The 24,927-nt window shown below is 49.4% G+C and overlaps 7 protein-coding genes across 7 annotated transcripts; 4 read left to right on the forward strand and 3 right to left on the reverse strand.

Annotated features, from left to right (window-relative positions):
* Positions 1-1,959: 1,959 nt before the first annotated feature.
* Positions 1,960-4,741, reverse strand: FIESC28_10641 (uncharacterized protein; the record flags this gene model as incomplete). The annotated part of the gene is made up of 5 exons (XM_031164772.1): positions 1,960-2,118; positions 2,172-2,459; positions 2,510-3,830; positions 3,888-4,027; positions 4,226-4,741. The coding sequence occupies 5 exons, from the start codon at positions 4,739-4,741 to the stop codon at positions 1,960-1,962; spliced, it is 2,424 nt and encodes an 807-aa protein (XP_031011134.1).
* Positions 4,742-7,504: 2,763 nt separating this feature from the next.
* On the reverse strand, positions 7,505-8,253 carry FIESC28_10642 (uncharacterized protein; the record flags this gene model as incomplete). Its single annotated transcript, XM_031164773.1, has 4 exons — positions 7,505-7,816; positions 7,866-8,088; positions 8,144-8,152; positions 8,219-8,253. The coding sequence occupies 4 exons, from the start codon at positions 8,251-8,253 to the stop codon at positions 7,505-7,507; spliced, it is 579 nt and encodes a 192-aa protein (XP_031011135.1).
* A 437-nt stretch (positions 8,254-8,690) lies between these two features.
* FIESC28_10643 (uncharacterized protein) lies at positions 8,691-9,904 on the forward strand (the record flags this gene model as incomplete). The annotated part of the gene is made up of 4 exons (XM_031164774.1): positions 8,691-8,822; positions 8,875-9,001; positions 9,050-9,805; positions 9,855-9,904. The coding sequence occupies 4 exons, from the start codon at positions 8,691-8,693 to the stop codon at positions 9,902-9,904; spliced, it is 1,065 nt and encodes a 354-aa protein (XP_031011136.1).
* A 1,671-nt stretch (positions 9,905-11,575) lies between these two features.
* Positions 11,576-12,947, forward strand: FIESC28_10644 (uncharacterized protein; the record flags this gene model as incomplete). Its single annotated transcript, XM_031164775.1, has 3 exons — positions 11,576-12,104; positions 12,364-12,668; positions 12,723-12,947. 3 exons carry the CDS (start codon positions 11,576-11,578, stop codon positions 12,945-12,947), a joined length of 1,059 nt encoding a protein of 352 aa, XP_031011137.1.
* Positions 12,948-15,387: 2,440 nt separating this feature from the next.
* FIESC28_10645 (uncharacterized protein) lies at positions 15,388-16,165 on the forward strand (the record flags this gene model as incomplete). The annotated part of the gene is made up of 3 exons (XM_031164776.1): positions 15,388-15,493; positions 15,544-15,707; positions 15,761-16,165. The coding sequence occupies 3 exons, from the start codon at positions 15,388-15,390 to the stop codon at positions 16,163-16,165; spliced, it is 675 nt and encodes a 224-aa protein (XP_031011138.1).
* A 1,509-nt stretch (positions 16,166-17,674) lies between these two features.
* Positions 17,675-20,642, reverse strand: FIESC28_10646 (uncharacterized protein; the record flags this gene model as incomplete). Its single annotated transcript, XM_031164777.1, has 5 exons — positions 17,675-19,293; positions 19,344-19,548; positions 19,605-19,901; positions 19,951-20,465; positions 20,516-20,642. The coding sequence occupies 5 exons, from the start codon at positions 20,640-20,642 to the stop codon at positions 17,675-17,677; spliced, it is 2,763 nt and encodes a 920-aa protein (XP_031011139.1).
* Positions 20,643-21,937: 1,295 nt separating this feature from the next.
* On the forward strand, positions 21,938-24,864 carry FIESC28_10647 (uncharacterized protein; the record flags this gene model as incomplete). Its single annotated transcript, XM_031164778.1, has 4 exons — positions 21,938-22,371; positions 22,418-24,030; positions 24,083-24,790; positions 24,845-24,864. The coding sequence occupies 4 exons, from the start codon at positions 21,938-21,940 to the stop codon at positions 24,862-24,864; spliced, it is 2,775 nt and encodes a 924-aa protein (XP_031011140.1).
* Between the last annotated feature and the right edge of the window lie 63 nt (positions 24,865-24,927).

Below are 24,927 nucleotides of genomic sequence, written 5' to 3' on the forward strand. Positions count from 1 at the left end.
TGGCCTGCCTTCTGGATGCTTGGTGATGCCCTCCGTCAAGGAACGGAATGGCCTCGATGCGGAGAGATTGACATCTTTGAGCGAGTCAACGGTGATATGACCGGCTTCGGTACTGTTCACTGTGGGCATGAGGGCGGCGGTCCCTGCAACGAGCCTGAGGGCCTTGGCCAGCGAGTTCCCATCCCTGACGACGACTTCCATGCCTGGTCCGTAGTGATCGACCGACGTGCTGGAAGCTGGAAGGAGGAGAAGATCACTTGGCTTCTGGACGGTAAACCTTTCCACAGCATCACTGGCGCAACTCTCAACGATGAAGGGACATGGGGCACTCTCGCTCACTCCCCCATGTACGTTCTCCTCAATGTCGCCGTCGGCGGTAACTGGCCTGTAAGTATTACCCTTCTGCTTTACATTCGGAAGACCGGAGCACTAATATGAAGCCTCAGGGTAACCCCAACAAGGCCACTGAAGCTGGCTACAAGAACATGATGGAGGTCGCCTACGTCGCCGTCTACGAGTCCACAAACTAGTTACTTAGGTAGCTGAAATCCTCTCTTCAACTTCCAAACTTCTGCTATATATACCTTCTTCTGCCAGCCCTGCCTGGCGTTCTTCAGTTCATCTCACCCTCATTCACGTGAGGGGAAAGCAACCTTCTAAGCGTCTTTGACACTGGTTCATTGCTTCGCTCGACGGTTCATTCTCTTTGGAAGCTGCTGTTCACAGTTAGCTTTGTCTTGTTCTCCCTTCTATGTCTATACCCATGTTTAGAAGTCCGTACGGCGGATTTGTGTAAATAGATATCTGGATACAAAAACAAGACTCACGACGTTATGACTCGAAACTTGATTTTATCTCAAGATGTGAATATGCGGAATGACTAAGTGTAAATCACAGAGGTGTCGTTGACACATGATGCTATATGCACCCATCCGTCCCCGTATTCAATGACTTAACGTTGGATGGTCCAAGCAAGTTGTAGCATATGATGTAATGACTGATTGCATTAGAGAATGTAACCTCTAGGCTGTAGAATACATTAATGTGTATTATCTAAGATCTGGTTGAGGTTGTCGTAAATTCAACGAGTAACAGTCGCCTCCTACTCTCAATTAACGGCCGTTTCGAGCCCCAAGACAAGGACAGGTTACACGCACGGAAGGCTGCTCCAAGTCTCATTGCTAGGCAATATGCACTAAGCCGGCTGTTAATGACACCTCAGTATCTAATAGGTTTCCGAAAATGAGGAACTCTCATAGTCGATAGTAGTAGTCAAGTTAAGTAGGACAAAAATACGTTTTATTGCAACTCATTAAAGACAAAAACTATCACTTAATGCGTTAATCTTTTGCCGGGTCTCAATACTCATCATATTTTGCAAACAACCACCAAAAAGAGGTAAGGAAAATGTAAAGTCCTGTCTTTGAACGCATAGTAAAAGGAAAAGTCGCAAGCGTGGTATGTGATTTTTCGCCATAAGCTTAGGGATACACCATATAAGTAATTCGAAACTTTACACAGATGGACGTCCGCTCCAGCCATCCTCCACCCCATCTTTAAATAACATCTCTCGGCTCACCGAGGATTTCCACCGTGCACCCGTGATAATAGTACCCGAAAGCAAGAGACAGCGAACTGTAAAAACAACAAAATGATAGGAGAGAAAGAGACGTGTGAGACCATGGGGGCTTCCAAAGGAAATACCAAGTCGTAGTGCGGGTGTGTGTCAAACCAGCTTCAGTCCAACACCACATCCAGCGTCGGTAACATAAACCAAAACAAATAGTGCTCTTTTCCCCTAATACCACCACATAGGAGGGAAATTGCCTCCTGGACCAGATCGCCGATTGACCATGATATAGTATCCACTCAAAACGCCGTGACAAATGATGCCTGATTAAGTCTGCCCAAGCTCGTGTGCGTAAATGCCTACCAACTCAACCCTTCGCGTCGATACCACTAGTCAGCTCCGATTTCGTCACCCATTGGGAACGCTTCCGTGAAGTTGAAGGCCGAGTTGTCGCCATCTTGGTCGTGCAAGAACGAGTCGAAATCGAAGTCGTTGAGCACGTCACCCGAGTTGAGGGGGTTGGCCAACTCCATACCGCCGCCATCAAACTGTAAATTGTATCAGCAATAAATTCGAAAAACAGAACAGAGTTGACACGTACCAATGGGCCAAAGCTGTTATCCATGCCCATCATCTGATTAGGGTCGTGCTGGGGAGCTGGTGGTGCTGGAGGAGGTGCGGTCGTTGCAGCAGGAGCGTTAGCTGGTCCAGATGTTTGCTGGCCGTTTTGACCGGCATTGGCCTGTCCATTCTTGTTAAAGTTGGCAGCGTTGGCGTTCTGAATAGGCGTCGCAGGAGCAGGAGTATCCTGCGAATCGTTGTTGTCGTTAGAAGGTGTTGCGCCAGCGTTGTTGAGATTCTGGTTGGCCTTCTTGTTGGCAGCAGCGCGCTACTATTGTCAGTTTTTGTTGCCCATAGCAATACATGGGATATATTTACCTTGTCCTTAGCAGCCTTGGATTCCTTCTTCTTGGGGGCGGCCTTGTTGGTTTGACTGGGAGTTGGTGGTGCGGCAGCCGCCTGTTGAGGAGATGCTGTTGTCCGGCTGTTGGCTCCATTTGCGCCAGCAGGTGGTGCCTGGGGAGGAGGCATCGATCGTTGCTGGGGAGTGTTCTGAATCTGGGGACTTTGTTGTTGCATCTGCTGGGGTACCATCTGTCCGTTAGGGCCTTGCTGCCACTGTTGGGGATTTCCCTGTGGTCCTTGTCCTGGTTGACCCTGCTGCTGCTGTTGTCGTGCGGCAGCCATCATCTGTGGTGTCATCTGCCCATTGAAAGGCTGGCCAGGGTGAGAGCTAGGTGGTCGCATGTTGCCGCCGTTCATAGGCGGTTGGCCGCCCATATTACCTTCCATCCCCTTGAAGAAATGAGGCGCCATGTTAGGATCCATGTTGTTGCCCATGAAGTTCATGGCCGGGTTGGGTGAGCCACGGGATTGACCGCCCTCGGGAACCGGTGAAGGAATACCAGAGTTGTTCATTTGAGGTGTGCCACGCTTCATCTGCTCAGCAGGGTTGGGAGATGCACCTGGTCGCATAGCTTGAGGTGATGTATCCGGGAACTGACCATTGGGTCCGGGGGGACCACCGGGTCCAGGCTGACCTTCTCGGGGCATGCCGTTGCCGACTGTGTCTTGCTCTTGGCGGGCCATCATGAGTCGCTTCTTGTTCTGCTGCTCTAGAAGCATTAGCTGCATTTGATAGTCTTGGAGGGCATGGTTGCTTCCCCCTCCGTTTTGGGGACCGCCAGGTCCCGGCCGGATGCCCCCTGGGCCGCCCATTTCCCCCCCTGGGTTGTAGAATGCGTTGAGAGCAGTTCCATCAGGACCCTGTGCCATCATCGGAGATCCCTGGCCTTGAGGGACAGCATTTGGCATCTGTTTGCCTCCCATCTGGGTACCATGGTGTTGCTGTAGGTTTTGCGAGTATGTTGCGATCGACTTTTGCTGGGCGGCGGGCGGAGCGTTGGCAAAATTTGCCAATTGCGCAGGGTGTAGCGTGTGGGGGTTGATGCCATTAGCAGTCAGCATTTGTTGCGCGGCGGCAGTGTTGGGTGCCATCTGTCCAGCAGGCATTTGACGGCCATTAGCCATCATACCAGCAGGCTGGTTAGGGTTGAAGGGCGCGTCGATGCGTTGTCGCTTGGAGGGCGAGGGAGCGTTCTCCCCAGAAGCCGGCGATGAAGGTCTGTTTTGGCCATCCATGCCGGAAGGGTCTCGTTGCATCTGGTTTTGCTTGGCCTGCTGTAGCATCATTTGAGGGCTGCATGTCACGGTTAGGCGAAGGGCTTATCAAAAAGATGAGAAATAAGATGCTCACTTGTTTTGGTTGTTGGCCATGGCAGCACGGGCAAGGTTCCCCTGCTTCATGTTCATGGCCATGCCGCCGTTTTGCATGCTTCGCATCATTTGATACTGCTGCTGGGTCATGTCTGGTCGCACTTGGCGCAGAAGTTCCTGCTGGTGATTCTGCTTTAGCCGGGATTGTTGCTACATTGCCACCAAGGGTCAGCATTGGTCACCAGCCAAAGTGGTTACCAAATGTAGGGGCAAGAGCAGTCAGTCTGACACCATCTCCCATCGATTGGAAGTGGTCACAGAACGATCGTGCCCAAGGTGGCAGTACGGCATAATTAGATAAATTAAAAAAAGACTTACTTGAGTGTGTTGGACGTATTGGTTAATGGTATTGTTTCCGCTCTTAGCTCGCTGCGCGTAGTAAATGTCCCAGAACAGTGAGAACCACTCGTAAAGGAAAGACGTGTCGGACGCAGGCATGGGAAGCTTCGGCGGCGGCAAGTCTTCGGGGAGTTTGGAGTCGATATCGTCCTTGGAGTCGGTATCCATGGGGTCATCGCCAACGCCGTTGATGACATTGCCGTTCTCGTCGCGACGACGATTCGCGCCATCTTTAAGTACATTGACCTGTTGGTCGCTTTCGAGGAGGGATCGTGCGCATTGGTACATTCCCATGCGAATAAAGTACTCGTAGATATATGTGTTGAGGATGCTGCGCTGATTATCATTTGCCTGGTGTTGACGGGACGCGGCGGCAGCGGCAGCGGCAGCAGCTTGCTGGGGGTTGACAGCGCCGTTGTTCATCATAGGCATGGGAGCACCTCCAACAGGGCCACCCATGGGGTTCATGCTGGCCATATTGATGTTTGGGTTCATGGCCGTTGAAATGTTAATACTGTAATAAGAGCAAATAGAGGCCTAGAGGCTCTGCCGTAGCGGCAGCAAGTCGGGGGCTCGTGTAGCCACGGGGGCGTGCCACCAGGCGGGACTGCGCTGGATAGCCTCCCGACGTGGACGTGACAGGCAATAAATCCAAAAGGCGCGAGTGAAGGGATCACCAGCGACGGAGACGTGGACGCGGTCCAAGCTGCCAGGCGCGCGGTCGGACGGGGACGAGGCGAGAATCGCGAGAACCACGAGACTAGGAGAAACAGAGGCGAACCCCAAGTAGCGGGAATTGGAAGATCGTGTCAAGCGTCGATAGTAGGCGGGAACGTATGTCGCAGGTAATTAATAAAAACAAAGCAAAGACGCAACAATTATGCGATGCTTTGCGATGCGATAGTCGACCAGATGTCGATGTCGCGGTGATGAGTTGGAGATAGAAAGTATGGTGGATGAATATGGTGTGGTTGGTGTAGGTTGGATTTGGCGGAGTGTCGAGGTAACTGGGAGTGGAAAGTGGGCGCTGGGCTTGTGCTCTCGAGGTGAATGGCCTCCTCAGTTGCTCAGTGCTCGATTCTCAGCGTAAAAAAAAGAAAGACAGCACACAGACGGAGACTGCCCGGGGTTGGTCAGGGGTGGGAGGGTACTCGAAGACTGGCGGGGGACCAGGGCAAATAATAAGTACCCTAGGAAATTCAACGGAACGCGCCCCAAGGTAAAACGGGTACCTCTCAATTATATGTAAGGAACCCGTTAATAAAGGTACCGACAGCAGACGGAAGGGATTCAGACGCCAAACGGACGGGAACAGTGGAGGACGAGAACCACAGTATGATACCGTTCGTGGAGTTGAAAGTATGTAGGCCCAACGTCAGACTCTGATGAGTCTGCTTAGGTTGCGTTTGTCGTCTATCAAACGCGACAGCTGCTCTGACTTGAGGATTCCAGAATCAAGCGGCACTAGGCCGAGCAAAGGGGAATGATGTGCTTTGTTTAACAGAAGAGAAAGAGGTGTGAGAATGAAAAGGAGCAAGACAGAAGTTGTGGGTGAAAAACGTGGTCGGTCGGTCCTTGGTTTGGGCGGTGGGTGTTGAGTCCAGTTCCATAATGAGTGGGAGGACGGGAAACTTTTCTTGTTCTTGTAGCCCTTCTATCCTTTTCCGACCCTATAAGATGCTCTCAATTGGATCTGTGAATAATCATCACCTGTTACTGAATGTGCCCCTTCAAAGGCGTTACTTGCTTAGTGCTCGCCAACTAAATGTTACTTATTTCTGCTTCTTGAATATTTGCAGTGATGCATCTCGATGGATGTTTAGATGCATGCAATTTAGGTACAACTACGCCAAACCTTAGGTTGATCCAAAATGGTAAAAGACCAAAGTACAACGCTGGATTTTAATGGCCGCCAGGCGTCTGCCAAAGCTTAGGTTGCTCTGGGACCTGGGGAGAGATCCACCAAGATGCGATGCCTTGCCTCCTTGCAGCTAAGAGAAGTCGGGGCGGTCGATCATGGGTATAGAATTGTAGATATAACTCGACCTGGTATGGATACAGAGCAGATAGATCTTCATGTTCAGCACGAGTTAATATGACAGCTCGCCGAAGCCAGACCCATCCATTGTTCTATCAGTTGGTTCAAAGACATTTCGACTTGGCCAGAACTACCGAGACTGGTTTGATACACATGGAACATGCACGGCAACAAGCCGCTTCTAACCAGGATTGGGAGGCTGGATTTACCACAGGGCTACCCGGGCCGCCAAACTGAGATGCGATGCCCTGTGAGGCTCAGTGAGCCCAGCGCATCTCAGCACCTCCAGCGGCCTGGGCCGTAGTTGTAGTGGATGCTCTTCAGGGGCTTTCCTTCAAGGTTTGAGAGTTAGCGGACCCGAATGATCGAGGTCGGGTCGCGTCACCCCACAGGAAAACGACTGGACCCTGATCTAATGGCGCGCGCCCTGCGGTCCTGGTTTAGGTACAGAAAGGTTTCCGGACGACTGGCGCGCCCATTCTTGGCGCGTTACACTAGGGTACGTAAAATTCAGCCCAAGGTGCGTAATTTTCAGACCAAGGCTTGAAAATGGTCAGTCTTGAGACCTGAGGCATGATATGGAGACAAAAAAGGGAGCCAATCTCAGGCAAAAAAAACCGATGTTGCCTCAGGCATGAGCGTCTCCGTCATTGGCCTAAGCTTGTTCCTCCGCTAACAGATCCCGCCTTGCTCCATCTAATTATGACTGTCAATCGATCATGTTCCATTTCGTGGGGATTAACGTTAGTTTTTATCAATCCCAACTCGTCCCTGACTATCAGCATGGGGTCTCGATAGGAGGCATAACTACACTTGATCGCACTTGATTGTAATATAAATCACTTCGTTTCAAAGTTCAAGAAAAGAGCAATTCTTCATTCGATCTATCATGTTAATCGCCGATGTCTGGCGTGATCTTTATTAATCGTGCGTTTCTAGTCTAGCACGTGGCTGACAGCTGTCCTCCTCTCCATGGGTATTTACACGTACCATGCATGGTCTCTAGCCAACTGTCGCAAGATTGATAACTACCTTCTGAGTTTGCGTTGCATACCAAGCGTCCTGGTTGATATGTCGTCATGCATGCCGTCGGCAATCTTTTTTTGTTTTTGGAGATATGCTGTCCCTCAATATCTGGGTTACCGTATGGCCATCCATAGCTTTTTTGGCGAAGCGCCAAATCGTCGTCACATTCGTAACTAGTTATTCCTCTGAATCTCTCAGTCATCCTCAGGTGGCAGTTCGTCATCGATGTAGCGGATTAGCGAAACCCTCATCTCTGTAGTATCATTGCCTCGCAAGACATCGCTAACAAAGTGAGCCTCAACTTGCATCTGCACCATTTCAAGTGCACCTCGTAGCACTCCACATAGGATATTCGAGTACCAGAGTTGGTCTTGCGCTCGCCCGTCGTCAGGGAGCTCAACAAAGTCGGCTAGGGGGTTCTCTTCGAATACCAGCGAGAATTGGTCGTTCTCGCTTGTCCAGTTCACAACCTGAGGAGTGATATTGAGAAAGATCTTGAATCCAACCTGTCCTCTTGTCAGCCGATGTCATAGATCATATGATGATTGTTCATACTCGAGAAATCATCTCGGCCGTCTCGCGGAAGTTGGCGCATCGCTTCATGGTGTTGGATTTGGCAAGATAGTCTTCGATCAATCGTAGACCAATGTTGTATCCCATCTTATCAAGCTGTTTGTTGACCTCCGCATAATCGCTTTCGTAGTCTTTGCAGAGTTGTGCGACAATAGTTCCGTAGGTCAAAGTGACCAGTTCTGCGTTGACCTTGTCGATTCGGGTTCTGTCATTCTGGTCAGAGGAACATTCGATCTCGCGACCATGTAGGTATCTCGTACTTCCAAATCCTGAACTCCAGTTAGCAATTGCAATAAGATTTGTTTGCGACCAAGATGGCTGCGTAGTGAACTTACTCCTCGCCCAAGCGAGTCGCTTTGTTAGAAGCCATCGTTACGGCTGTGAGAGGGGAATGGACGTGAGACAAGCGACAAACGTGGATGTGACGAGCAAGCTTTGCAACAAAGTGGGTAGGTTTGATAAGTTAAGTCTATATCCGATAAAACAGCACAAAGTTATAATGCACCTCTAGAGCTGTACAACGTCCTGTAGCTAGCCGCAACCAGGGAGGTGAAGCAATGGCGCCAACACCGCCCTGGGAAGTCGGTGGACGGAGTGTTGGAATGCCGACGCCAGGAACAATTCCGGCCCGACTACCAATTATTCGGGAGCTTGATTTGCATGAAGTCCACCACCATCGTTAAAAGTGAAGCAGCAGCAAGCTCTAAGCTCATTTTATACCTCTGCGAATTGACGAAAAACGGGCGCATTCACAAAAGCAGAGTCGCATCGAGTCAAACTTTTCTTTGGTTATCTTCAAAATTAACAATGTCTGCCGAAAAGCGTCCCGCTGACGATGATCCTGGCTCCTCCCAATCGCTCGTGAAGCGACAGAATGTCAACTCTTCCACAGGCGCCGTCGCGCGTTTGAACGCGTCAAGCAATGCGTTGGTGCAATCGGTAAGTTCAGACTTGGTTTGGGGCTTGGAGATAACTTGACTAACCCGTGAAGGCACCACGAACAAGTGGACTGCAAGCTCCTGTTATGGAACTGTCAGGACACTCGGGCGAGATCTTTGCAGCAAAGTTTGATCCTACAGGCAACTTGATTGCGTCTGGTGGCATGGATAGATCGATAAGTAAGTAATGAATGGCTGATTGTGCACGAATTGAACTGACATGAACAGTGCTCTGGAGAACCTACGGCGATTGCGAAAACTATGGCATATTGAACGGACATCGGGGTGCTATCTTGGACTTGCAATGGTCCCGCGACTCGGAAATTCTATACAGTGCATCAGCGGATGTGCACCTTGCGAGTTGGGATTTGACGTCAGGCACGCGAATTCGCAGATATGTTGGACACGAGGAAGTCATCAACACTTTGGGAATCAGCAGACGAGGAGAAGAGTTGCTGGTCAGCGGTAGCGACGACTCAACTATCGGAATCTGGGATCCTCGATCAAAGAATGCTGTCGACTACATCCAAACCGAATTTCCCATCACCGCGATTGCTGTGTCAGAAGCTGGCAACGAGATATACGCAGGCGGTATCGACAACGACATTCGAGTGTGGGACTTGCGAAAGAAGTCGGTGATATACTCCATGCTGGGCCATTCCGACACCGTCACCTCATTGAGGGTTTCGCCAGACTCTCAATCGCTTGTCTCGTATGCTATGGACTCTACCGTACGAACATGGGATATCCGACCCTTCGCACCCACAGAAAGACACATCCGAACCTTTGATGGCGCAACTATGGGAATCGAGAAGAATCTTCTGGGAGCAAGCTGGGATTCAGATGGCAAGAAAATTGCAGCAGCGTCAGGCGATGGCACAGTTATGGTATGGTCAAGCGAGACTGGCAAGCTCGCCTACAAGCTGCCAGGTCACAAGGGCACAGTCAACTGTGCTGAGTTCTCGCCAGGAGATGAGCCTATTCGTAAGTCATGTCGCCCACCATGTCAAGTCGGTAAACTAACGAGATATAGTGCTTTCGGCTTCATCAGACCGCACAATGCTTCTCGGCGAGCTGAAATGAGCGGCGTCAGCAGTAACCCGATATTCTAATCTACCATAGCTCCCTGGCGATATCAATACGGGACATGCACGCGACCATTTATCAGGACCATTGGGGAATACTTTGCGCCTTCAGGGACTTGACCAGGCCGATGTTTGATCCTACCAAGGCTGAAGAGTCATCATTACGATGAGCCAGGGAGCCTTGTGCGACTTTGGCTATTATTGTCAGGGAGCGTAATATTTAACTTGAGGGAGTCGGTGACGGCGACGGCTAGAAAAGCGGATTGATGCATACAATTGCTGTACGGATACAGTTTTAACAATATTCACATTAACATTGGGAAGGGTGAAGGAGGCGTTCTGGCTTGCATCAAACATGAGACACGAGCTGGGGCACGCATAGAGTGTTTCAAAGCAATCCCTCACAACTGCAAATAGTCAATGAATAAAGCAGAGCTCTGTCATGCCCTTGAAGATCAAACACGATTAAGCTTCAGAGCCACATCGCCTACCAATCATAACCAGAGGCCATTGCGTTCGGTGCAACCCCATTCTTCAGAACTGATTCAATATTCGTGACTTTTTCGTCCGCTTGATCGAATAGCCTGAAGAGGGTAGGAAGTTTCATGTGCTCCCTGCACCAAATTCGGTTGGCTGTGAGGCGCTCCAAGCAGAATGGAGGTACGCTCCAACCCGAGACGGCCAAGCTTAGGAACAGTGACAGAGTCAGAACGATAGCCGCATCAGGTTAGCTCTACACTGCAGTTGGTCTGGTTACCCCTGGATGGGTGCTCGGACTGAGTAAGTAATTTGTAGATCTCCACAGCCCACGTTTCTACCGCACGGAATGGCCAATCCATTCAGCTAGAACAACTGTCTGTGTTGCGTGATAATTTCTTAGCAGATGCGTCCGAGACCAATTGAACCAGTGTTTCTTCCGCAAACAGCGACATATCGCAATGTAGCTGCAGGAGCATTTGCTTTGTGTGTGTTTCAATCCCTGTTGTTTACGTCCGTTCACCCGTCAAAGTGTTGATAAGCTCAAAGCTTCGACAGCGAACACCCTTGAAGTCGAGGATCGTGAGATCCCTGACACAGTTTGTCCCTTCGGAGGACCCGTTCCCTACTGCAGGTTGCCTTGACCTAGACTAAGACCAGAATAGGTTGAGCCTAGGTTGTCATGACATGGGCCGTTTGTCAATCAAGGGGCCAAATAAAGGGATCCTTGTGTGAATAACAAACCTCTAGCCGGGGCATCTGCCCATTTGAGAGCCCACTAGCTAAATAATTAGATCATAGCGAAGCTGAGCTGGGGCTGCATTGGTTGCGATTTATCGACTTGTCTCCTCTTTTTTATTGAGTTTCTTGTCACTTGCTGTTCCTCGTCCGTCTTCGTCGTCCCTTGCTGTGTGCTTGCAGTCACAATCTCGCGTTCAAGACAGGCTTCTTGAACGTTTCTTTTTCCTCTTATTTTCCTTCTGCGTGTTTATTCCTCTCTACTATACTAATACGTAGTGCCCGAGATGGTACAACAAAACTCTTCTTCGTGTTGAGCGTGTAATCGTATGTTCTTCTACTTTTGCTACCTGGTCAAAAATCCACGATAGCGCCATCTTAGTCGCTCTGCCTGAGTCGTACATAACGGTACCCATCGATCGTATATACTTGCCTCGGTCCCCACTGAGAAAAGATGCCTCTGGCCCATCCCGACATGGAGAGGCTTCGTGCTGATCTTATACAACGATCACGCATGGAGCGAGGTGGAAGTTCGAATGAAGGCGTTGCCAATGCCAACGCCAATGTCGATATCGAAGCTGGACGGCGTCAGCCCAGTACCTCAGAGTCTCGCCCGATGATTGCGCCTCTTTCACGGCTGTTAAGTCGCAGAGAACCTGCTTCCATGACTGGACAACCTCATCTCGCCGAAATCGAGAGCGTCAAGTCCCAAGACTCTAATTCGAATCGACCGAATGTCGGTCGACGTTTCGCGATACCAAATTTCCTGCGAAGATGGGGCCGTGACAGCAGCCCGTCGCAACCTGATGATATTCGCAATATAACTGCCTCTCCAGCACCGTTATTACCTGTCGCCGAGCCTTTATCGCCAACAAGACCAGAGCCGGTCGCAACTCCTTCAGAATCGCAACAAACTCGAGGTCAACGACGTCGACAAAACACTTCCGTTGATCCTTTGGAGGCGCATCTCTCCGAAATTCTAGGTGCGCCTATTAACAGGGAAAGAAGGAGGAGAGAACACCATGACAGAGATCGTGATTATCATCGATCACGCAGAAGCCGTGAACATCGACATCCCAAGTACTTTCTGGGATGTATACCATGGGTTCGATCCAGGCGTATGCGGGCGCAAATCCTAAGATGTATGACATCGGGTCTGTTTCTGATCATACTCGTTACCGTTTGTAAGTCACGAGTCCGATTGCGATTCTCATATTTGAATGTGACATTGACCAAGTGTAGATCTCTGCCTCTCGATGACCAACAAAGTCAACACGCGTGAGATGAACATCATGCTCATTCTCGTTATCCTCTTTGCAGCTGCTTTCTTCTTCCACGGACTGATAAGGCTCTGCCTACTAATAATAAAAGGCAACCGTGAGGCTGCTTTGCGGGCAAGTCGACCTCCTCGATACCGAGGCCCGCGATATGCAGTACCTCCAGTCCCAATTCCAGTAGTCCTCGCGCGGGATGAAGAGGCCATTGACGGAGACAGCGAAGTAACAAAAACGCTGCCTCCTGCTTATGGCCGCTGGCGTGAGACAGTTGTAAGTTTTGATTCCCTGAGTATAAAGTTATAGTTGTGATCTAACAGTTTGCAGCGTGTTGATCCAGATCGTCTGTTCTGGCAGCGCAACGAGAATGTGGATCTTTCTGAAATAAGGCCTAGTACACGGTCTGGCCCTCGCCCACCTTCATATGTATCTGAAGATGGCATCTCGTATGTAGTTGAGGCACAACCGCGATCTACGGCACCGAGCACCGAAGTTCCTCTTCCTACTCACCCATCAGAGTTGGGTAGAGTGACTCGGGTAACGACTGAGTAGTGAAGTGATGGAAAGCATCTCAAACCCGCACACTATTAGCTACACAAAGTGAAAGCATCTGAAGACCCCAGAGCCCAATAAAGGGCATTGTTGAATTGAGCATATACGAGTATCTACGGCATTGGAATACATATTAGCGAAGGTCACAGGGTTTCTCCTGTTTTAAAACAGACGTTGAGGAGTTTTTGGGATATCTTACAAGCGTTCAGATACCAGATAGAAGAAAAGCAATATTACGGCCTTGACTCTAGCTGAAAACACTGACCCTTGGTGGATCCAGAAGCGATGACACTTCGCCGGTGAATTCGACTACAGCCGAAAGCGGCCTGTGTATCTCGATCTTCTCGGACAGAACAGGGTAAGGAATAATTAATATCTCATGGCGAGTTTCAGAAGGCCAGCGTCAGGTGTGGGTTTGCCAACTGCTAAGAAACTGTAAATGCTCCAAGAAGCTTTCGAGGAAAAAACAGCTGCAGGTTAAATAATACATACCTTAGTCAAGGACAACGGTTTGTTGCCCTCCTGTTGAAGCTGATTGAGATCCAGTGTTTCTCATAGGTCAGCTACAGAAAGGTTGCTGATACCATCACGTGCGCTTATACTTTAAAGTCAAACGGCTGGAGAACATGCCGCTTGGCAGGAACGGTCAAATAAGAAACGCTCTTCCACTAATTGTTGCTAAAAGCTAGCTCCAGGCTTGCTCTTATTCTTTCCCAAACCAGTCAGGTTAAAAGGTGTGAAGAGGACTGGACAAATATCCGTATTGATTGGTCGATTAGCCGGTGAGATCTTTCCTCTTTGTTCTTTAGTGTCTTCGCGCTTGAATACGCGTGATTGCAAGCGAAGTTGGAAGAGTAGCGAGAAGGAAGTGTGAAGGGAGGAACTTGAGCACATAGACAGATAAACTGATGAGTCTAGGGTCAGTGAATCAGAATCGAAGTTATCCATATCATTCACACCTAGGGTAAGTGGTATAGCTGCTGGTATCAACTGCAGAGGGAAGGTAGGTCATCATGACACAGTCAGCTATCTATCTCATCAACCCAAGACAATCAATCAATGTGGGAAAAAGACCCGCGCAAGTTCCCCTCCCCCTCCTGCCCAGGTTGACCTCTTACTCTAGGCTTATTACTCTTAGCCTCTTAGCCTCCGTCACGCCGCTGAGTCGAGGAGTTGGGTCGCCCCTCCCCACAATCCACAATCCAAAAGTCCACAATCCAACCATTCCACTTTGTAGTTGGTGGTAAGTACAGTAGTAGGTTCCCTTGGTTCCCTGGGTCAGGTCAGGTCGGGTCGGGTCGTCGTCCAGTCGCAAGGTGAAAAAGGGCAGGTAGTGTGCCATTCGCTCCTGCTGTGTGTGCTCCCCTCATTGTGAAAATTTTTTAATTAAAAATTATTTCCATTTCCATCTTTTGAGAACAAAGACTAAACAACTCTGAATATATCTCTTGGTGTTGAAAGTGCCATTTTCGGTTTCTTCCAATACTCCCTTGTTCATTCATAATACACCTATTGGACCGCATTTTTTACTTTTGTATTCCTCTTACCCATCAAGCTCCCCCCCCCGAGCCACAAAGGTACGTACGTTGATGCTTTTAGTTGCTTGCATTGCGTTTTGTGCTGTGCTTTGCTTTGCTTTGCGCTCTGCTGTGCGCTGCGGTTTGTTGCTGCCCCTCCTTTGCGCAACCGACAACAAAGCCTGGAATTATATGGTCTCGGCTACTACGACAACGACCACTTTGGACTCTCGCACTCGAATAATTCGAAAATGGCATTAATATCAACTTGTTGTTTCGCTTCAAATTTCAGCTGCTGCTATCGTTCTCGCCGACCCAAGAAATCCCGCATTTGACCCCTCCGTCACCCGTCAAGACGTTGACAACTGCTTTCCGCACCTGGCCTCCGTGTACGACCCGACATCCCGGCGCAACCTCCGTTATACAATCGTCCGTCCGAACGGGAAAGCTGGATATCGCGATTTCTGCAATGGCCTTGATCTTGGTGTTGCCCCTCGGCAAAAGTTCAAGTGCGGGGTTTCGCGATCCGGAAATATCATATCCGGATATGACGATTGTCAATAAAGCAAATGACATACACACGACTTGGTCGTTGCTGGCACCCGACAATGCGATTCGACATGGATAACGTTCCTGTATTATTGGCGACACCACCTGCAAAGTTCGAGATACTTTTCCTGTCGTTAATCATGGAAAACCATCCTGTCTGCCTGGCTCGAAAGCTGCATGCATGATCAGCCCGATATAGCGCGATTCCTACAGGCCTGGCATCTATACATCATGCTGTTGTTGAAACACCTCGCTATCAGCATTGGACCCGGTGCGGTTGGACGACAATGGGAATGGCAGCTTCAAATCGCATACAGCAGTATACTCTCAACGACCTTTGTTGCTAACCATTGACCTAGACCCTTATCTTCAAAATGTCTTCTCTCTCTCGACGTGCTTGCTACAAGTGTGGCAATGTTGGCCATTACGCTGAGGTCTGCTCCTCTGCCGAGCGTCTCTGCTACAACTGCAAGCAGCCTGGTATGCTCAACTTGATACTCACAATGCGATCAATGTCTAATTCTTCAAAGGCCACGAGTCCAACGGATGCCCTCTTCCCCGAACCACTGAGGCCAAGCAGTGCTACCACTGCCAGGGTCTTGGCCACGTCCAGGCCGACTGCCCTACCCTTCGCTTGAGCGGCACCGGTACCAGCGGTCGATGCTACAACTGTGGCCAGCCCGGTCACCTTGCTGTATGTGCAAGTTCTGTTCTTTACCTCGAAGCATAACTGACTTTGTATGATAGCGCGCTTGCCCCAACCCCGTTGGCCCTGGCCCCATGGGCCGCGGTGCTCCTATGGGCCGTGGTGGCTTCCCCGGTGGCTACGGCCGAGGTGGTTTTGCCGGTGGTCCTCGCCCTGCCACTTGCTACAAGTGCGGTGGTCCCAACCACTTTGCTCGTGACTGCCAGGCTCAGGCTATGAAGTGCTACGCCTGCGGCAAGCTCGGCCACATCTCCCGAGACTGCACTGCTCCCAACGGTGGCCCTCTCAACACCGCTGGCAAGACCTGCTACCAGTGCGGTGAGGCTGGACACATCTCCCGCGACTGCCCTCAGAAGAACGCCCCTGGTGTTGGCGAGATTCCTCCTGAGGTTGACATTGGCAGCGTTCCTGCTCCCCCGGTTGCTTCCATCGCTCCCGTGGCTTAGACACAAAATGAAGATAGCTGTTGGGACTCTGCCTCAGTTGCAGACAAACCAACAGCGGCCCCTCGGAACTGATTGTTCCCGTGGCTTCGGTCTGAGATGACCTCTGACTTTGTTTCTTTATCGTTCTTTTCTTTTTTTGATGCCGACACGTGAACATACTCATCATCATTACCCTCGTATTATTTCTTTGTTCCGGTTCTTGTCTATCTTGATCCGAAGCATGCAATTGCCAGCATCGCTTGGCTGGCCTTGGCTTTGCACGGCATTTTCGGTTTGTCTAAATTCATCTTTGGACCTCTTTCTTATCTTTACCTGGACGATAGTCGCATTGTCCCCGCGAGCATGCATGGCCAAAGCAGTAAAATCGCTACCATGCACCTCTGCTCAGCTAGGGATTGCCGACTCTTATCAGGAAAAGACATCTACCAACGAATTTCCTTTTTCCAACATTCACCTAGACTTGTTTGCATGGATCCTTGGTTACTAGGGGGTCTTTAGACGGTTTCTCCGTATTTGGCACCTTTCCTCAGACACAACTTTGGATCATTCACCCAAGGACTACTACTACGATTTGAACGACAGACGCTGTCACATGGCTCTTAACGACTTTCGAAAATTCTACGGCACCCTGCGAAGGATATACCCCGCGAGGCGATGTGTTGGTTGTTGAGCTTGGAAAAGAAAAGCGCAGAGACTCAGGCTTTGATCAGTGAAGTCCCCGCATGGTAGCGGGTAAGATCAAGCCTCGGGAGAGCTTGTGTTGTCGCTTGGCGGCAAAAAAGACCAGTGGACGCGTGCGTGAGAGTGGTGGGCTGAAGGCCAGATTGATCAATGATCAAAGGGGATAAGATGTTGTTTTCTGTGGACGACGAGTTGCTTGTTGCTACTATGCAGAAGGACTCTGTATGATGCGGAGAGTGGTGCTCTACAGAACGGCAGACAGACACATGCAAACAACACAGCTCGAAGGGAGGAAACTAGGAGCTTCAATGTCCTTCTCTACTCCAAGATGGCTTGTGTTGAATGTAGTTGTGGTTTTGGTGTGGGTCTGATGGATGAGGAGGGAGGCTGCAGTGGTGGTTAGTGACAGACGTGCAAGATGCAGTGAGAAGAGTTGTAAATGATTTGATACGCACCCATAACCCCAAATGAAGCGAAGTGGCATCAGAGAAGCAAGATGTGTGGCGAGATGTGTTGACGTAGGAGATCTGTATGAGTATGAGTACGAGCACGAGCATGAGGCTGACGATTGGCGTTTTTCTATGGCATCGCCCTGTATTGATACGGGACAAGAGCAGACATGTTCAGGCGTTTGGGACTTACAATTTGAATATCCTGTGAGCAGGAACAGTGTATTAAGGGTAACAGGACAAAATGGAACCTAAAACTGAGTAGAGTTCTTTAAATGCTATCATAATAACAGACACTATGCCATGGTGAGTAACCGTGGCCCAAGAGACAGCTAAAATCCATTCCGCTAAATTACCTAAATATCATAAATCATGTACATCAGAACATAGAAGTAACAGTTCTTCTCCTGGCACTGTCCCCCTTGATGAATCGGATCTTCTCCGCTGTATCCCCCACAAGTGTAGCATCCTTGGCACTATCATCCACATCCAGAACCTTGGTGCTACACTTCTTCTCGACGTCTACTTCCTCGTCATCCTTGCCGAAGGGGATAGGCCGGATCACTTTAAGGTTGAGATCGCCATCTTCCTCACCTTCGCCGAGACCCTTGTGAAAGATACGGATGCCGACGACGACAACGGCGTTCCAGGGGTCCTTCTCGACGTCATCGCCTGCTTCAGAGCCAGAGTCGGAGGATGAGTCGGAGTCGGAATCTGAGGCCGGGACTTCGCCGTTGAAGTTGTCGACGTGAATCCAGATTTCACGGTCGGCGAGATCGAGGAGGGTGCCGACGCTTTCGACGTCAGTTTCGACCTCTTCTTCGGTGTCTGACTCAGATGAGGATTCTGAGTCTGAGTCTGATGCTTCAGCCTCTACAGCAGCAGGCTCCGTGCTAGTCTGCTCTTCAGTAGGTTTCTCTTCAGTAGGTTTCTCTTCAGCGGGCTTCTCCTCTGCGATATCCTTTTCATCCGAGTTGTCGGATTCAGGGGTCATGGGCTCTTCAGGCTTTACGGCATCAGTCTCAGACTTTTCAGCTGGCTCTTCAACCTTTTGATCAGTCTGTGCTTTTTCCTCTGACTCGGCCTTCTCCTTTGCTTCTGCTTCAGCCTCCGCGTTTGCCTTTGCCATCGCCTCTGCCTTGGCTTTAGCCTTAGCTTCAGCCTTCAGCGCCTTTTCCTTAGCCTTCTCAGCTTTGAGAGCTTTCTTCTCCGCTAGGCGAGCATCTCTCTTAGCCTTCAGAGCAGCTTCCTTGAGCTTTCTTTTCTGCTTGTTCTTAAGTCGTCTGTGCTCACTCCTCTGGAACTCCTGTTTCAAGATATAATGGCTGTTCTCGCGTTCTTTGAGAAGCTTCGCCTTGATCTTATCCCGTCTCTTCTGCTTGATCTGCTTCTCGTGCGCCTGACGAGCCTTCTTCTCCTCGGGAGTCTCGACGAATCGTCCCTTGCAGTGGCCAAGATCGTAGGCAAGACCGATGCGGAGCAGCTTCTCACGGCGGGACTTGGCGTTATTCTTAATGACCTTCTCGATGGGCAAGATGTCCAGGTCGCGTGTCGCGTTGATCTTGACGCGGACTTCGTAGTCGCCTGCTTCAAGCTCGAGCTCGACGTTGACAGAGCGTGTCATGCAGAACGGAGCTTGGCTGCGGATGACATAGTCTGAGTGACCGGCCTTGTGCAGCCGGAAGTTGAGCTCAAAACGGTATTGGCCTTCAAGACCTTTGAAGAAACGATCGTCGAGTTGAGACAAGGCGATCACCACAGGACCTGAGTTTGAGAGAGTGAAGGAAAAGTGCGAGTCGTGGTAGTCCAGAACCCAAGGGACGGCAAATGTTGTCCAGAGTTGAGTGACACGCCACTCAGGGGTGAAGAGACGGGTTCTCGAAAAAGTCTGGTACTTTCTAAGCAAGTCTTCATATGAGATCCAGAAGTCTCCGTCATCCCCGAAGCGGTGGTCGAGCTTTTGAAGCCACTCGGCTGTCCACTCCTTTGAACCATCGCCTGGTATTGGTTAGCAAGTGTGCAATATTAACAGTAAGGTATTCACTTACTCCATGGGCCAGTCCATTCATGCTTGCCCCAAGGATTCTTGACCTTGAGTAATCGCTTACCGTCAATCTCGACGGCCTTCTGAATAGAGTAGGCATGGCCCTCTACAATGCCCTTACGCTCACCCCAACCACCGAAGACGCCAGTGCTACACCCGAAAAGAAATTCGTCGTTGACCTTGAGAAGTTGTTCCTTCCAGAAGTACTCCTATATGTGTGTTAGTTAGTCCTCGTTCTCACGATTATTAGCTGCATAGGTCTAACCCTGTCCAGAATATCAGTAGTGACGAGCTCAGAGGTAATGCCTCCAGTGAGATCTTCAAGACCTTCACCTTCATGCCCACCCTCAATGGAACAGTAGTCTCCATGAGCCTTGGCGTAACACTTTTCAAGGAGAGGCAGCCAAGTCTCTTGAGGATGGGCACACTGAGCAAAGTAGAGAGCGCCACTGTTGGATTGGAAAATGCGGCGATAAGCTTCGTCAGGGTCCACTCGCTCGATATCGTCGAACAGGACTCTGTCGAGATAACCCTCATCGTAATCAGGCTTGATCAGGTAGAGCTATGAACTGGTCAGTACCAAGTTACTCAGAAATCACAGCAAGACATACAAAGTCGTCAACGATCTCTGAGATCCATTCACCGTCGCGGTAAAAGACAAAGCCGTAAACGCCAACATCGGTATCATGAGCGACACATAGCCTCTCAATCATACCAGACTTTTCGCTCAAGGTGCAAAGAGCAGCAATGAACCAACAATCTCCATTGCGACCCTGTCTGATATCATTGGCAGTAGGGCCGTCGATATAGAAGCGAGGATTATCAAATATTTCGCCTACTCGTTTGACGCTCTCAGGTGCGAGGTCTATACCAGGCACTTCGTCTTCCCTGTTGGACAAAGAACGAAGACAATCGTTCTGGCGCCACTTGAGGTCTACTTCAATGTCGAAGTGAGGGTCACGGTATCTTTTGTTGACGCGACGACACTCCTTGACGATCTTTTCAACTTTGGCACGGCATGTTGCTGCGGCGTCATCATAAGAAGCTTGACAGGTTGTTGTTGTGACTTGATTGCCTCTCTTGGCGGCAAACTCAGTGTATGTGTTGGAGGGAACAACAGTTGTGGCTGGAGTTTGTCAGCTGTGTTTAGGTACGTTATGGAAGCAAATATCTTACCCTTTCCGGGCTTCTTGGTCGTGAATTGCTTCCAGAACTTGTCAATGACCTGTTGAGGAGTAACCTTGGATCGGTCTCCGAGATCATCGACATTAGCTCCACTGGGGGAGGACGAACAAGATGACATCTTTCGTGGTGGTTTGAGGAAGAGTCTATGAACTCTACTCACTCAAGACAAGGTTTACTGAACTGGGAAATGGAAAGAGAATGAAAAGAAACTCAGGTTCAAGAAAGGCCCCCGAAGCGCCTTTTATCCTCTTGATCGAACCAGGAACATCTATACTATGCACGCCAGAAACATAAGCGCTTACACAGTCTTCAGCGTCTCAGGTCCATCAGCGGCCAACTCATCTCAAACCCCGGATGCACAAACACGGGACGAGTTCTAATTCACGCTCTGGTATGACTTGACACGCCGTTGAAGCGCTTCGCCGGGCTTGGCTCCAGCGGCTACATGTATGTAAGACGGCTGGCAGAGAAATATAACCAGGATAGGTCTCATTCTGGTGACATCGTCGAGCTTGGCCCCCAAAAGAACCCTTGACGGGCCGTTCAACATCCCTGTAGTCTGCCGCTCACAAAGGACCCAGCTTGTCAGCCCTAGACTAGACTCGTAGGGCTGGACGGCGAGAGAAGGAGGGGGAGAGACGATGAAAGAGGGGGGGATGAAGTTGGTGGAGATTGTCAGGTGGTTGGAGGGGATACATCCCGGTCTGTTGCGGCTGATTATGCATGGACGGGTATTGGGACTGACAATGGCAAGTGAGATCAAGTGAATTGATCCTTCCTAGAAACACAAGTTGTGAGCAGACAATTCAATATTGGCAAACATCTGAGGTATGGAGAGGCTAACTTGACCCAGCCTATCGTTAACTATCTAGCCACCCTAGACATGGCATGAGACAAGTTGACATCTACAGCAAACACAACTGGAGTATTGAGTACTATTGCTCGCTTGTTATAACTTGAATGAAATGTTGAAGCAATAATTCCAAATCATAGTTACACATGATGAAACATGATGCTCTAGAGTCATGCCACCTGTATTAACTTGCAAGCCGCATCTGGACCTAACATGCGCAGAACTCACGGGCATAAAAACGCCTCACCAAACAGCCAAGGCAGACTCAAACGAAACATATAGAATCTGACATTCTGAAACGTTGGACTTACCATACCATTTGTGCTTAACTGACTGGGATCTTATATCCATTTGTAATCCGGACAAACAACTCCTCGAACCTAATCATTATGCACCACTACATCATTGAGGCAATATCGGTCAATAAGGCTGCCAGCCTACAGAACTTGACTATCCTGTAACAGTCAAGAACCGCCAGCCTGATTTTCAGCTGAGACTATAACTTCCATGTTACCCTCACAAAATGCCACTCGATCAGTCCATGCTTCTCACCCTCTACCATGGACCCTCTGAGCATCGCTAGTGGCGTAGCCGGCCTCTTAACAGTCGCAGCTTCCATCGTTAAAGTCTTCGACAAAGTAAAGACCAGTCTTGAAGATTGTCCCCGAACAGTGATCTGGGCACACGCTGAAACAAGAGAACTGCACTGGGCTATCGAGCGACTGAAAGGTCTTATCGATGATCCTGATTCGGTACCAAAGACAGCGCGGATGTCAGTTGACATTCACGATGCGACGGTCACCATTAGCGAGTTGGTTACGACGTGCGATCGGCTGATTTCAACGCTCAAGCCGTTGGATGAGAATCGGACTTTGCATTTGAATAAATGGGATAAGGTTCAGTGGTTCAGAGTGCAGGATGATGTAGTTAAGTACATACGGGAGATGCAGGCTCATAAGAGCTCTGTCACTCTTATCCTAAATATCCTACAATGGTGCGCCTCTCTACATATCAACTCTACAGCTGCTAACTTCAAATAGTGACTCGGACGTGGTCATCATGGAATCTCAGGACAAACTAGCCAAGAAGATCGAAAAGGTTCTACAAAACAGCGAACTCACTCAACAGCGCGTGGAAAGAATCGAGGCCTTATTCAATACATACATTATGGAGAACCCAGCTCTATTCCCTTCGAATAGATCATCCTTGGGGACGACCCTCGCTAATTGGCAAGAGGACGACGACGAGACGGAGAACTCATCTATGGCCACATCATATAAAGAGGAAAATCATTGGAACGGCTTCAATTCGAGCGAGAAGTCTTTGAGCTTTCCTCTGCAAGAACCAATGGTTCCTCAGATATCAAGACCTGTACCAAAGCGCACTTCTTCAGCCGAGACTACATCTAAGGCGAGCAATGGAATTTCGTCGCCGCCAAGAAAGGAATTCGAAGAGATGCTTGAAAAGTCACATGTGTATCAACGCGTGTACAATTCAACAGACGCGTTCTCAATAACCTCGACCCGCAATCGCTCAATAGTAGGTTCGGTGATGACCAGCTTCAGTCTCGCCGACAACTCCTCCATCCTATCAGCATTCCCCATCATGTCCAGGACTGAACTGAAGCATCCCGAATACTATGTGCAGATGAGTGGAAACCAGCGCTTGACTACAGATTTGATGAGAGCTATCACCATGCGCAGTGTAGTCAAGTCTCCTATAGAGCCTAGTCCCGAAGCACCCTTTTCTCTCAAGCAGTTCCGCTCACCACCAAACTGCGGAGCAAACGTTATGGGACGATGGAGTAACTCTCGGACAAAGATCTGGAAAGCGAAAGAGTTTCGGACAGAGATTCAGTTTGAAGTTCCCTTCATCTTTGTCTCGACCCCTGGATCTACTGATGGGCCTATCCAAGATGCTCAGGTGTACTTTATCGATGGGACGCGAAAGAGTTTGGATGACACTCGTACGGATCTCGAACCACCTCCTACAAATACAAGAAACAAAGCAGGTCGAGTGATCAAGAACGAGAGAGCAACATGGCTCACTCTCCTATCAAGTCTGCAAAAAATGGAGAACCAATCCCAAAGTTGGACAAGACAACAAATCATGAGTCTAAGACCACGTCCAGCCAGTGCCCAAGCGATCTTAAGCTCCATCTCGGGAAAACACAGTCTCCGCGCAGCTTTACAAAGTGAGAGAAAGAGCTGGGATGATATGCCACCATCAGTCAACCGTCCATACGCAACCACCACCATGAGCCAGTTGATAGAGATGCTGGCTATGCTGGGTATATACTGGCGTGACTTTAACCCGACTTACAACATTTACCAAGCCGAAGGCAATGGATATCTTGTTAAAGGTCATAAGATCAGTGGATTTGGCCTTATGTTCTATTTCCAAGCCTTGGATAAAGCTGTTTTCGAAGAAACTAGGCCGATTCCGGATCGAGAGGCTATGAGGCTTGCTTTTGGACAACTCCCGACAATTCTATCGCCTAGAAAGGTTTCTAATGGCGATACCCATGATTCTCCTTTTATTCGCTTGGCGAGTCGAACGGATGTTGCGGATACTTTGACTGGCTTTGGTTGTGATCGCAAGTCGGCAAACTATTTCTTGAAAGAAGGCGCTGTAACATCGCATATCTTCCCAGGTAAGCAACATTATACCCACGAATGACTTTTCAGCTTATTAATACCTTACAGTAACATTTGAATTAATGGGTATGATCGGCCAAATATTCCACATCAGAGATCTCTGTTTCAGATACATCCCTAACCCATGTTACTTCGCTTGGTGCCCCAGAGAATTCTCTCTGCCCAAGCTGCTCATCTCTTATCGAAGATATCTACAACAAGAGACGGGTGCAACTCGTGGACAGCTTTTTCATCATCTCAACACTCTCTTGGCGCCAAAGACGGAGATCCAACTTCAACGAGACACTCCTGTTTATGGCTGGCAGGCTCAGGACGCTCTTCATTCGGTACTTAGCCAGTTGGACGAGACCCTGAGAAACTCTGGGGATTCACAGACGCCTAGCGTACATGATGTTATAGGATCGCATTTCGACGAGGTTCTGTGCCAAATGAACGCAGCATCCAATGGTCAAGCATTCCCACGCTTTGGGGGTGCAGACAAGGAAGACCTTCTGATGAAGACGTACTTCCAAGAAATCCTCCCGGCATTGCGGTTGTCTTTTTCGGCGACGTTCTTTAAACTGAAGGAATCCGATGCAGAGTTTAATGCCGCCAAAAGTGAAGACGCTCGGAAAGCAGAGTGTGCAGCATATCTTTTTGCTTCAAACGAGTTATGGTGCACACTTATTCTACGAATGATTTGCTGGCTTATGTTGCACGATTTCCATAGTGATGACGTTCAGATACCAAAGGGACATTTGTATGGAAGTGAGATGCGTGTGTATATATCATGATGAGAGGACTTTTGTAATGACAGACGTTCCCTTACAGGCAATATGCGCAGTACATAATGAATGTTATTTGGCGGTGTAAGTTATTGGATGGATTTGCGTGGCTTGGATCTAAATAAGCTT

The sequence above is a fragment of the Fusarium coffeatum genome, assembly GCF_003316985.1.
Source record: "Fusarium coffeatum strain FIESC_28 chromosome Unknown BRIP53273_contig_326, whole genome shotgun sequence".
Lineage (NCBI taxonomy): Eukaryota > Fungi > Ascomycota > Sordariomycetes > Hypocreales > Nectriaceae > Fusarium > Fusarium coffeatum.